The 11,995-nt window shown below is 43.4% G+C and overlaps 1 protein-coding gene across 2 annotated transcripts; it reads left to right on the top strand.

Moving 5' to 3' along the window:
- Positions 1-1,086: 1,086 nt before the first annotated feature.
- MRPL35 (mitochondrial ribosomal protein L35) lies at positions 1,087-11,466 on the top strand. 2 transcript variants are annotated; one of them, XM_047781596.1, is made up of 4 exons: positions 1,087-1,195; positions 5,447-5,636; positions 6,551-6,695; positions 9,273-11,466. In XM_047781596.1, exons 1-4 carry the CDS (start codon positions 1,153-1,155, stop codon positions 9,459-9,461), a joined length of 567 nt encoding a protein of 188 aa, XP_047637552.1. In that variant the 5' UTR covers positions 1,087-1,152; the 3' UTR covers positions 9,462-11,466. The 2 variants fall into 2 exon arrangements, with proteins under 2 accessions (XP_047637552.1, XP_047637553.1); XM_047781597.1 differs by lacking the exons at positions 1,087-1,195; positions 5,447-5,636 and adding an exon at positions 5,722-5,934 and having other exon boundaries at positions 9,273-9,616.
- Positions 11,467-11,995: the final 529 nt, after the last annotated feature.

Raw genomic sequence — 11,995 nt, 5'->3', positions numbered from 1 at the left:
TATAATTAAAAGTTCTTTAGGATGCTCAGTTTTTAAGCATGTAAAGAGGTTCTAAGACCAAAATGTTTGAGAACACTGCTCTAAATACATCTTGTGTCTGTCTTGGCTCCCTTTCTTCTTACCTCAGCTCCTAGTGTTCTTACTACCAAGAGTGACCTTGCCCTTGTTAAAAATCCTCACCATTCTTTAAGACCCATTTATATTCTACTTCCTTGTCCCTGATCACCCCAACCAGCAGTCTCCTTAACTGAACTGCCCCTTGAGTCACTTATCTGCCTTGTATTTATGGTCTGTACTTGCTGCCTCATTAAATGTGAACTCCTTGAGAGCCAGTGTTTGACCCTTACCCATTTCAACCAATAAATGGTGTCATATATTGTATATGCATCAAACATCTTAGGCAACGGGAATGGAAGAGAGGTTTGTTGTTTTTATTGTTTGAATGAACTTTTTTTTTAATGGATGATTACTAATTCTCAGGAATAAGATAAGGAATATAGTGTTCAGGAAGAGATGAAACATCCTTCCACCAAATGGCAGTGTTATTGATTAGAAAAAAATATGTGTAGAGTTACTGTTATGGCTCAGAACTTCCATATGCTGCTGGTGTGGCCCTAAAAAGACACAGACACACAAAAAAAAGAAGAAAGAAAAAGAAAATACGTGTGTATATGTGTGTGTGTGTGTGGGGGGAATCCTTAGGCTATTTACATTCATTTGATTATAGTTGGCATTCATTTTTTTAAAAATTCTAATAACATTGCTATTTCCTATCCATCTAGCTTAATATATACCATCTTTGGAAGGATACATTTTATTCTCTCAAATGTAATAAAATGAGCAAAAATAAATTGTTTCAAATATGTTGTGTACTTAAATACATCTTTCAAGCAAATGCTCAGTAAAATTGTATTGACAGCCTACTATATGCCAGGGACTATTCTATAGGCACTTGTTTTACAGCGGTGAAGGACAGCCTGGCATATATAAAAGGCATTCAATACAGGTAGATTTAGTATCTTCCCTTTTTTCTTTCTCGCCCGCCCCCGCCCCCGCCCCCTCTTCCTTGACTCCACCCAGATTACTTTGCCTAAGTTCCTTTGCCCTGAAGTTTTTGGACCCAATGAGGCTGCCGTAGGGTCGGGTGGCAAGATGGCGGCCTCCGCTTTTGCCGGTGCTGTGAGAGCAGCCACAGGTCAGTAGAAATGGGTGCGCTCGATTCACAGAAGTGGGCCCTGGCGCAGGATGGATTGGGCGTTTATCGTGAAGGTTAGCAGAAAAAAAAGGGGAGGGGGTGTCTTTATTTGAGGCCAGAGTGTTGTTCGGAATTATCTCCGGGGCCAGCACCGGAAGTTACCGAGACTTTCAGACCCTTCCGGACCTGGGTTTTCCCAGTTTGCGCTTATTTACCGCTCCTAGCCATTCCACCATCCTTAGAAAACAAACCAGAAGGCCTGGGGTGGAAGGGAGGCAGAAAAGTCCGATCTGAATTTCTGATTAGAGGCTGGGACCCGACACTCGCCACCTTTGACCTTGAAAAATTATTTAACATCTCTGAACTACGGGGTCTCCAGCTCTAAAATAGGTATATTAACATCCACCTGAAGGCTAAATGAGCTCGTGAAGGTAAAGCGCCTGCATAGTACCCTGCACGTGGTAAGCGTATATGTATGAGATTCACACGACGTTCGGGGACTGTGGCTCTTTGGTTTACTCAGTCCCTGGCACAAGGGTAGTCGCAAGTTTTTCTTAACAGAAAAGTGACCGGAGGAGTTCCCGTCGTGGCTCAGTGGTTAACGAATCCGACTAGGAACCACGAGGTGAGGTGCAGGGTTCGATCCCTGGCCTTGGTCAGTGGGTTAAGGATCCGGCGTTGCCGTGAGCTGTGGTGTAGGTTGCAGACGCGGCTCGGATCCCACGTTGCTGTGGCTCTGGTGTAGGCCAGCGGCTACAGCTCCGATTCGACCCCTAGCCTGGGAACCTCCATATGCTGCGGGAGCGGCCCTAGAAATGGCAAAAAAAAAAAAAAAAAAGGTGACAGGAGTGAAGGCTCTAAGGACTTACGCGAAAACTTAAAGATCATTCAAATACGACAAGATTATCAATAAATTATTTGCACAAAAATATAGGATAAAATTGTGTGCAGGAATAGAAATAAAGAGGTGTAAAATTTCCGACTCTTACAGAAGAGCTTGTTTACGTGGGGTATCTGTGAAATATAACATGTAAAGAAAAATGTATATAGCATACAGGAGTAGCTTTAACAAATGACTCTATAGCAAACATGGGTATAACTGACTCAGAGGCCAGGACATAGAACACTATCAGGAGCCTTGGAGCCCCTTCACCACTTCTGTGTGCCTCCCCAGTCAAACTACCTATTTTTGTCAGACATAAACAGAAACCTCATTTTTGTTATTACCTTTTTTTCCATTGTCTTTTTTTCCATAATAATTTTAAGATCTATAATGCATCGCTAAGTAATACATTACTTTACATGAATGGAATCACACAGTATGTACTCTTTGTCTTCTTTTTCTTTGTGAAATTCATTCGTTCTACAAGCTGTATTGTTTTCTCATTGCTATAGAATTGTGTCTTTATGTGACTACCCACAATTCTACATTTTACTGTTGATGAGCACTGGGGTGTTTCCAGTTTGGGGCAATTAGGTACAAAGCTGATTGACCTTGTACATGAGTGCAAGAGTTTCTCTAAGGGGTGTGTGTGTGTGTGTGTGTGTGTGTGTGTACATACATGTAAAACTAACTGGAATGCTGAATCACAGAGTATGCGTACAATCTGCATTGCCTGATGTTGCCAAAATGATGTGCTTATTTATTTATTTATTTATTTTTTTATTTTTTTGTCTTTTTGAGGGCTGCACCTGCAGCATATGGAGGTTCCTAGGCTAAGGGTCTAATCAGAGCTATAGTTCCTGGCCTACGCCACAGCAACACCAGGTACGAGCCACATCTGCGACCTATATCCCAGTGCATGGCAACAGCAATGCTGGATCCTTAACCCACTGAGGCCAGGGTTTGAACCCACAACCTCATGGTTCCTAGTTGGATTCATTTCCGCTGCGCCATGATGGGAACTCCCTATTTTTGCTTTTTAGGGCTGCATCTACAGCATATGGAAGTTCCCAGACTAGAGATCGAATCAGAGCTTCAGCTGCCCACCTGCAGCACAGCCACAGCAATGCAGAATCCAAGCTGCATCTGCGACCTACACCACAGCTCACCGCAACGCTGGATCCTCAACCCACTGAGCAAGGCCAGGGATCGAACCCACATCTTCAGGGATACTAGTTGGATTCCTTTCTATCGCGCCACAACAGGAACTCCAGGATATAAATTATTTATACTTGGAGGATGGAAGGTCTGCACTGAGTAAAGAATTTGACTTCCAGGAGCTTGGTGTAAGGCTCTCCCATCAGTGTCCTGAATCTTTGATTTCACCTAACTCACTAATGTTGATGCTACCTTTTTCAGTTTGACAGTAGTTATCTTTGATAGAAAACAGAAAAACAAAATAACAGTTTTAAGTCTTCCTTCTGGCAGCTATTAACATTATTCCATCTTTGCTAAGCATTCCTCAGCTCTCTTATTTTTTTTTATTTTATTTTTTGCCTTTTCTAGGGCCGCTCCTACGGCATATGGAGGTTCCCAGGCTAGGGGTCTAATCAGAGCTATAGCCACCGGCCTACGCCAAAGCCACAGCAACACGGGATCCAAGCTGCATCTGCAACCTACACCTCAGCTCATGGCAACAATGGATCCTTAACCCACTGAGCAAGGCCAGGGATCGAACCTGCCACCTCACCTCGTGGTTCCTAGTCAGATTCGTTAACCACTGCGCCACAACGGGAACTCCTCAGCTCTCTTATTATCTGCTGTTAGTGCTAGTTCATTAAATGTTTTCTCTGTGCCAAGCACTCTTCTGAGAACTTTACATGGTTGATCTCATTTAATTCTCATTTCCTGACTGATTAACCTCATTTAAATTTGAGAACACTGGGGCACAGAGAGATTAAATAACTGGCCCATGGTCACACAGCTAGTAAGCAGTAGAGCTGGAACATGAACCCAGACAGTCTGACTCAAACACTGGCCCTTCACCTCTTCACCACACTGCCCTCAGTTATGTGAAATCAGTGCAGGGGACAGTAGGCAGTGGTTCTAAACCCTCACTTAGTTATCACACTCACCCGTGGAGCTTTTTTTAACCAACTACTGAGGTATAATTTACATACCATGAAATTACCTGTTTTATGCATACAATTGGCTGATTTTTAGTAAATTTAGTGGGTTTAGGGATAGAGGGGGTAAATTACAGAGGATTTGCACACTGGTGCAACCATCACCAAATCCAGCTTTTTCACAGTTCCATCATCCTATAGAACCCTATCAACGTGCACAAGAGTTCCCGTCATGGCGCAGTGGTTAACGAACCTGACTAGTATCCATGAGGACGTGGGTTCAATCCCTGGCCTCGCTCAGTGGGTTAGGGATCTGGCGTTGCCGTGAGCTGTGGTGTAGGTCGCAGATGTGGCTCAGATCTGGCATTGCTGCTGCTGTGGCCTGTGGTGTAGGCTGGCAGCTATAGCTCTGATTGGACCCCTAGCCTGGGAACCTCCTGTGCTGAGAATGCAGCCCTAAAAAGACCAAAAAAAAAAAAAAGTGCACATTTTCAGGTCCCACACTAGCCTCAGTCGGAGTCCACAGGTAGAGTCAGGGCTCTATGAGTGATTCTGCTTTGCAGCCAGGAACTCTGAGTCTGGCCATAGTTGAAGGATAAAGAGGACTACTTTGAATCCACACAGCAAGGCTCTCCATGAGCTGCCCACCTGGTTTCCCACTACTTCCCAGGCATCTCCAGTAAGCCAGCAGTGCTCAGCCTCTGGCAGGTCCAGTCCCTACTTCTGACACAGATTTGTTCCAGCTTTGTTGCCTCCGCATATGCTGTTCATCCTACCTGGTCACTGTTCATCCTTCTCTTCTCGCAGCTGGTTCATTTTCTAGAGGGGAGCTCAAGTACCTCTTTTGTTTTCTTTCTGAATCCTCTGGCCGCTCTGCTGTGAAGCTTTTGTGTGTCTGCATCTGCCATGCTGTTGCCTTATGTGTGGGAACACAGTCTCATCAAGTTAGGAATTAATGTTATATATCTTTTGTCCCCCACTATCGAATGTAGAACCAGAACACATCAGACTAGATGGTGGGGATAGTTGCACAACTCTATAAATTGACTGGAAAGCACTGAATTGTTCACAAATGGGTGATACTGTGGTCTGTGAGCTCTACCTCAATGAGGTTGATAAAAAGCTCAGGACCCATTAATTATGTATGACACTTTGTTGCTTTGATCCATTACTTCATTTTAAATAGCTGAGTGCATGTTTTGGAGCTTCACATTAAGCGTGTGTGCTTCTCTCCCTCCCCAGGAATCTTACGGCCGCTGCACATTTTGGCATCTTCAGCCTATCAAAACTGTGCCAAGAATGCCTCTCTTAGTTCTGTACTGTCCTCCCGACATTTCAGTCATATTCAGACATCGGCTTTGTCCTCTGCCCCCAGACTTATCACATCTGTCAGAAACCTCATGTGTGGACCTACTGCACCGGTCCTCAACAGGTTGAGTATATAAATTTCAGTAAACATGATGCTTGGACAAAAGCTCTAGAATCTTCATGCCTATGACAGCATCTAAGAAGTAGGTGATATTCTTTGCCTGCCTACAATTAATAGACTTTTCATGATAGGATGGGAGAATAGACATGTTTGTGGCAGGGACGACAACACGGGGCCCACTTGTGGTGTTCCAGATGTGGTTTCCCGGGTGGAAACTGTCAGCCAAAGTGGGGAGTGAACAAGATGCTCACCCTACAAGGCTGGGCTGCGTGTGGTGCTCATTCAGTCAGCAGATATTTAGGTAAGCATTCCTTAGTGCCCAGCACCATACTTGGCAGTAACAATACAAGGATAAAAACAAGTTGAAGCCCTCTAGGAGTTTATAAGCTAGAGGGCAGATGGCTAAGACATCAGGGTACTAAAATATACCAGGGTAAATTCTCTCATAGGGATTGAGGGCCCAGATAATGGAGGGCTGGCAAGTTGATGATAGTTGCTATTCTTTTTTTTTGTCTGTCTTTTGAGGGCTGAACCCGTGGCTTATGGAGGTTCCCAGGCTAGGGGTCCAATTGGAGCTGTAGCCACCGGCCTACACCACAGGCACAGCAACGCCAGATCCAAGCCGCCTTTGCAACCTATACCACAGCTCACGGCCACGCCGGATCCTTAACCCACTGAGCAAGGCCAGGGATTGAACCTGAATGGATACTAGTTGGGTTTATTAACCACTGAGCCACAACGGGAACTCCAATAGTTGCTCTTCTTATTTAGGCCTAGTGTCAAGGATGGTCGAAGTAACAATGTGTATTGAAAGTCAGCTCTATTCCAGTGCAGCTGCTTCATTTCACAGTATAGAAGTGGATTTTATTTTTCAGTCAGTTTTATTGTGGAATTAAGCATTTTTAAATATATTTTAGAGTGGCCCCCTTGCTCCCACATGTCCTGAAGCCACCAGTCAGAACCGTAACATACTTCAGTTCACGAAAGGGCAAGAGGAAGACTGTGAAAGCTGTCATCTACAGGTTCCTTCGACTTCATTCTGGCCTGTGGCTAAGGAGGAAGGTGAGTCTTCACACGGTTCCTTGCTTAGAAAAGGAGAGTGAGCTTAGAGTAAACTGACACAGAATTCAGCTAGCCTGCCCCCGTCACACCTTCCCCCGTCTCCCTAGTAGCTTTTACAGTGCTTGCTTAGGTCTGGGCTTGGCAGGCTACGCATTATGTAAGCACATCCACATGAAGAAAACATGGTTAAGCGTTCATAAAACAAAACAGTATTCACAGTGGAGAGTCTCCATTGCAGAACAGGTTCCTCTTGTGCCTGGCTTTTCTAATGATTTCCAGAATCCCTCTGAAGGCCCCAGTGTGTAATAACCTGCAGGGAGGCTTTGTTTGAGCCCAAAGCGTTAAAACAGCAAAGTGGACTTGAGCTAGGACTTGGTTGCATGGCATCGAGTTGGGGACTGGGGAGTTTCCAGCCTACCTTGGATTGGGTTCTCCAGGTGGCTTGATCTTTCATGGCAGAACATTAGTCCCTCATATACTTTTTTCATTAACTTTACAAGTCTTTCTCTGATGTATGGTGTGTATGGTCGGCGACCCTATCAGATAGAACTCGGTGCTTATGCTGGTCAGAGACCACAGCCTCTGGAGAGGGATTCTGACAAATTATTCCTCCTCTGTCTTCCCCCGCAGCAGGTCTTAAATGTGAATGTGGGCTTTTCCATTCATGTCCTTATTATTCATGAACACAGAGTAGGTGATAATTAGAAAGCAGGTAAAGACCAGAATTTTACAAGACACTGTTGAGTTTTGATAACTATTTGAATCCTAATTCCTTTTTACTACTTGGAAGTTTTAAGAAGAAAACAGAAAATATAGGTGGGTTAATTTACAGAAATATATAAAAACTGAAAGTATTTTCTGTAGCACAGTTTCATCCAGGTGTTGCTAATTTTTATTGTTTATTCCCGTCTTCCTTTTTTTTGACCACGCCTACAGCATGTGGAACACCAGATCCTTAACTGAGCCACAGCAGGAACTCCCCTCCTTCCATTTCTGAATGTAGAGATTGTCTAAAAAGTTTCAAGCATTTTCACATTTGTTACATTCCACAGTATAATCTTCAAAGGAGATTATTCTGGTGGTGACGGGCAGGAGAACAAACCAGCTGTCAGTATGTTAGAGATGCACAGGGACTCAGGTTGGCTTGCAGACTAGAGTGTTACTACACAAATATGGAGATTTTGGTTTGAATGTTTAAATTTGAAATCATAAGCAATGAGAAGTAACCATCTAATCTCTGGCATTTTAAAGCCACAACTCTTATAACCTTATTTCTAAGCAACTATAGAAGTTGCTGGTCACAGTGATGACACACACCAAAGCATGTCAGAACCCAAGGTGCCTTCTTGGCAAAGAGCTGTGGTTTTGTTCAGTTAGTTCAAAGGACCCAAGTGCTCTTACCAATAGCTTGGGTTCTAGTCTCACCTGTCCTATAAATTAGTGTGTGGTTTTAGCCAAGCATTAACCTGGGCAGCACCTAAGAGGTCTTCTAGTTTAAACAGGCTATGATTATGCCTTTTATATTTAATCTAATTATCTGTTTCTTAAAAAGTTAATTCTTTAAAATTAATAATGAGTGGAGGGTGTATAGGGCGGTCTGGATTAAACATACGTGGTTACATATGTGGTAACCATTCCTTCACCACTTCTAATAATAGTTTTAGTGTAGTCATTATTTCTTCGAAAAGTATTACTAAAGAAATTGGTCCCCAGCAAGTGAAAAGAATAAATGATGCAATGTATTTGAGAAGTGGGCTTCGAAGCCCTTGTAATACTCAGGCCCCCTAACTGAACATAAATGTTAGCATCTAGTCAGTACTCCTTTCATCATCCTCCACCTTTGGAGAACAGCGGTATAATGGCCAAGAACCCTTCTAGTTCTCTGACGTCAGTCTGCTATCTAACTTCTCTAATGCATGGTTGTTTCTCTTTCATCTGTAAAATGAAAACAGTATGTTATTGTTGGAAATTGTTGAAGAGATAATAAGGTTATGTATATAAAGTTAGCTATTATAATTATCTATCATTACCCTGTACTTCACCAGCCACAGTTTATTTGGCTTTATAGTCTGTGGTTTTCATGTAAATAATCTTTTTTAAAAATATTAAATTATTGCTGTGGCTCAGCAGTAGCAAGCCCGACTAGTATCCATAAGGACTCGGGTTCAATCCCTGGCTTTGCTCAGTGGGATAAGGATCTGGTGTTGCTGGAAGCTGTGATGTAGGTCACAGATGTGGCTCGGATCTGGCATAGTTGTGGCTGTGGTGTAGGCTGGCTGCTACAGCTCCGATTCGACCCCTAGCATGGGAACTTCCATATGCCACCACTGTAGCCCTAAAAAGACAAAAAAAAAAAAAAAGAAAGAAATTATTGAAATTATTAATGTTTCTTTTTCAAACTACATGTGCCTTCTCTGCCTACCCCTCATTGAGATCACATTTTTCTGAAGAACATACCAGCCCCTGTGAAAGTTTAGTCTTTGTTCCCAGTGGACCTCTAAGCCATAAGCTGTGAAGATACCTGTTGCTTCCTATATAATAAAATGTTTTAAATGTCTTTGTAACATTATCTCACAGGCTGGTTATAAGAAAAAATTATGGAAGAAGACGGCTGCACGAAAAAGACGCTTGAGGGAATTTGTCTTCTGCAATAAAACCCAGAGTAAGCTCTTAGATAAAATGACAACGTCTTTCTGGAAGAGGCGCAACTGGTATGCTGATGATCCTTATCAGAAGTATCAAGATCGAACAAACCTGAAAGCATAGATGATAAGTTTGATGACTTCCCACCCAGTTACTGAATCTTCGTGTATACGTCTTTGCCAAGATGATGTAGTATAAAACGTGATGTAAACTGTCCCATCGGATATGGAAATACACAGTACCAACATTACAACATTAAATTTATCAAAGTTTTAAAATGGGCTAAACATTCCCAGATTTGTTCAGAGAAAAACAATTTTAAATTACTGATTATTTTTAACAAATGATAAAGGCTTACTAGTGGCAAGAACTCTCCAGTCAGGACAGAGGATAGACATTAAAAGGTTATGAAGCTAACAAGTTAGCTCAGGAAGTGTGACATCATCTTAAGGTTATGTGCTGGGAACTCAGGAACCCCTTCACATCCCCATGTCCCACCCAGGACTAACCCCCAGGCCTCAGGAACAGAAAGGACATGGTGATCCTGGATCCAAGGCACTTCTGGGGGCCTCGGCAGCAGGAAGTGGTGGATCTTAGGCTTGGGGTCTGCTATGCACATGACTTGGTTCTTTTTATAGCACTGGCTCCATCCCCTCTCTCCTCAGCACCTTCCCTCATTCACAGCTTTTGTTCACTCTTAGTGTCTGCACCCTCATAATATAACGCCCCTTTGACGTTCTTTTCTATATCACGACGCTTGTTCCTATCTCTAGCCTCCAATTGCCAAGAGACCAATCGGGCCAGCTTGCCTTTTTATACCAGGTCTCATCTGGGGTCACTAACCAGTGTAGGGGGTATTCCTGGGTCTGGAGCCCAGTGGCCCACTTGTGAGCAGTTTCACTCAGAGAGGAGCCTAGGGTAGCAACACAAATCTAGTATACTAGGTTCATTGTGTCCATAACAGTTCTGACTTAGTTTATTGGAACAGAATTTCTTATTGAGAGAAGAGTAAATGAAATAGCCTTTCAGAATGCCCACTCATGACCAAAAAAAGAGGCTGTATAAGGGGAAATAAAAGCTTTTTAACCAAGAGTTAAAAGATACTATTATTATTTTTGCTTTTTAGGGCTGCACCTATGGATATGGAGGTTCCCAGGCTAGGGGTCTAATCAGAGCTACAGCTGCCAGCCTACGCCACAGCCACAGCCACGCAGGATCTATTCTGCATCTGCAACTTACACCGCAGCTCATGGCAACTCTGGATCCTTAACCCACTGAGCGAGGCCAGGGATCGAATCTGCAACCTCATGGTTCCTAGTCAGATTCGTTTCCACTGCGCCACAACGGGAACTCCAAAAGAAAGGTATTATCTTTTTTAGTTAGTTTATCCATTTGAGAGTTCATATTTTTATTTATTTATTTCTTGCTTTTTAGGGCTGCACCTGTGGCATATGGGAGTTCCTAGGCTAGGGGACGAGTTGGAGCTGCAGCTTCCAGCCTACATGGCAACATTGGATTCATAACCCACTGAACAAGGCCAGGGATTGACACTGCATCCTCAAGGATGCTCCTCAGGTTCGTAACCCACTGAGCCACAACAGGAAGCCTGGAGAATTCATATATTTAATTGTGAGGATGAATTTTTTCCAAAATTTTCGAAGACACATTGTAGAAACTAAGGAAGAGGTAGTCTCGGTCATTTTTAGACACAATGTAAGAGTTAAGCATTGTTCCCTTGAAGAAGGTCAGGTCAGTTGCCCTGAGGAAAATTCAGTTTTTCAGGATGTTTATAATCTAGGGCAGAATCGTCTGGGAAGCACTTTGAAACAACCAAGCATTTTGTCTAGCTGAAAAACCATTACTAAATAGGACTGTGCCTCAATCACTGCTTTACATCCTGTAATATAGTAGTCGGTGATGATAAGACGCATTTCCTCTGTTGTTAATAGATAAGGTAAAAGATAACCAAGTTGAAATTCTGTGGCATGTCAGACTAGGATTATTGGAGGGATTCCTTGAACCCAGTGTGTGTTCATTAAAAGGAAAAGGGGTGACAACCGTGTTCTAATACTCCAAGGCCAAGTGTGTGTCTATTTATGGGACCAGTTAATAAAGAACAGACATTTGATTTGCAGTGATAATCTCAAGAGCGTGAAGGATGGAATGGTTTTCTGTTTGGATGGGTTTTCGTTGCCTCCTGCTTCTGACAAGGCCTCCATGCCATTTCGCACCTGCCTGGCTCCTCCCCTCTTCCATTTAGCCCCGGAAGCTGAAGATGAAACTGGAGTCCCCAAGAAGCTGAGGAGGAGAAGCCTTTTCCCCCACCTCTGTGACGTGTCCAGTGCAGTGTGACAAGGTCTCAAGGGGCCTCAGAGTACCCTGGTTTCCCCTCTAGGCCGGGACAGGAGAGGCCAGACCACCGCTGGCAACAGGCCCTGCAGCCACAGATGGGCTGGCGTGGAAGGGCTGACAGGCACATGGGTTAGGGGAAAGGACATTTTCATGTATGTAATTTTTGTTTTGTAGATAGCAGGGCTTATCATCAATATTGATTTTCTAGTTTGACAACAAAACTTTAAAAGGCCTATCTAAATGACATTTGGGTATCTGTAAAAGTATAATTTATTGAACACCTACTATGCGGTTCCACAAAACAG

This window comes from Phacochoerus africanus, chromosome 5 (assembly GCF_016906955.1).
Source record: "Phacochoerus africanus isolate WHEZ1 chromosome 5, ROS_Pafr_v1, whole genome shotgun sequence".
In the NCBI taxonomy this organism is placed as follows: Eukaryota; Metazoa; Chordata; class Mammalia; order Artiodactyla; family Suidae; genus Phacochoerus; species Phacochoerus africanus.
This window is presented reverse-complemented; position numbering and strand designations above follow the sequence as displayed.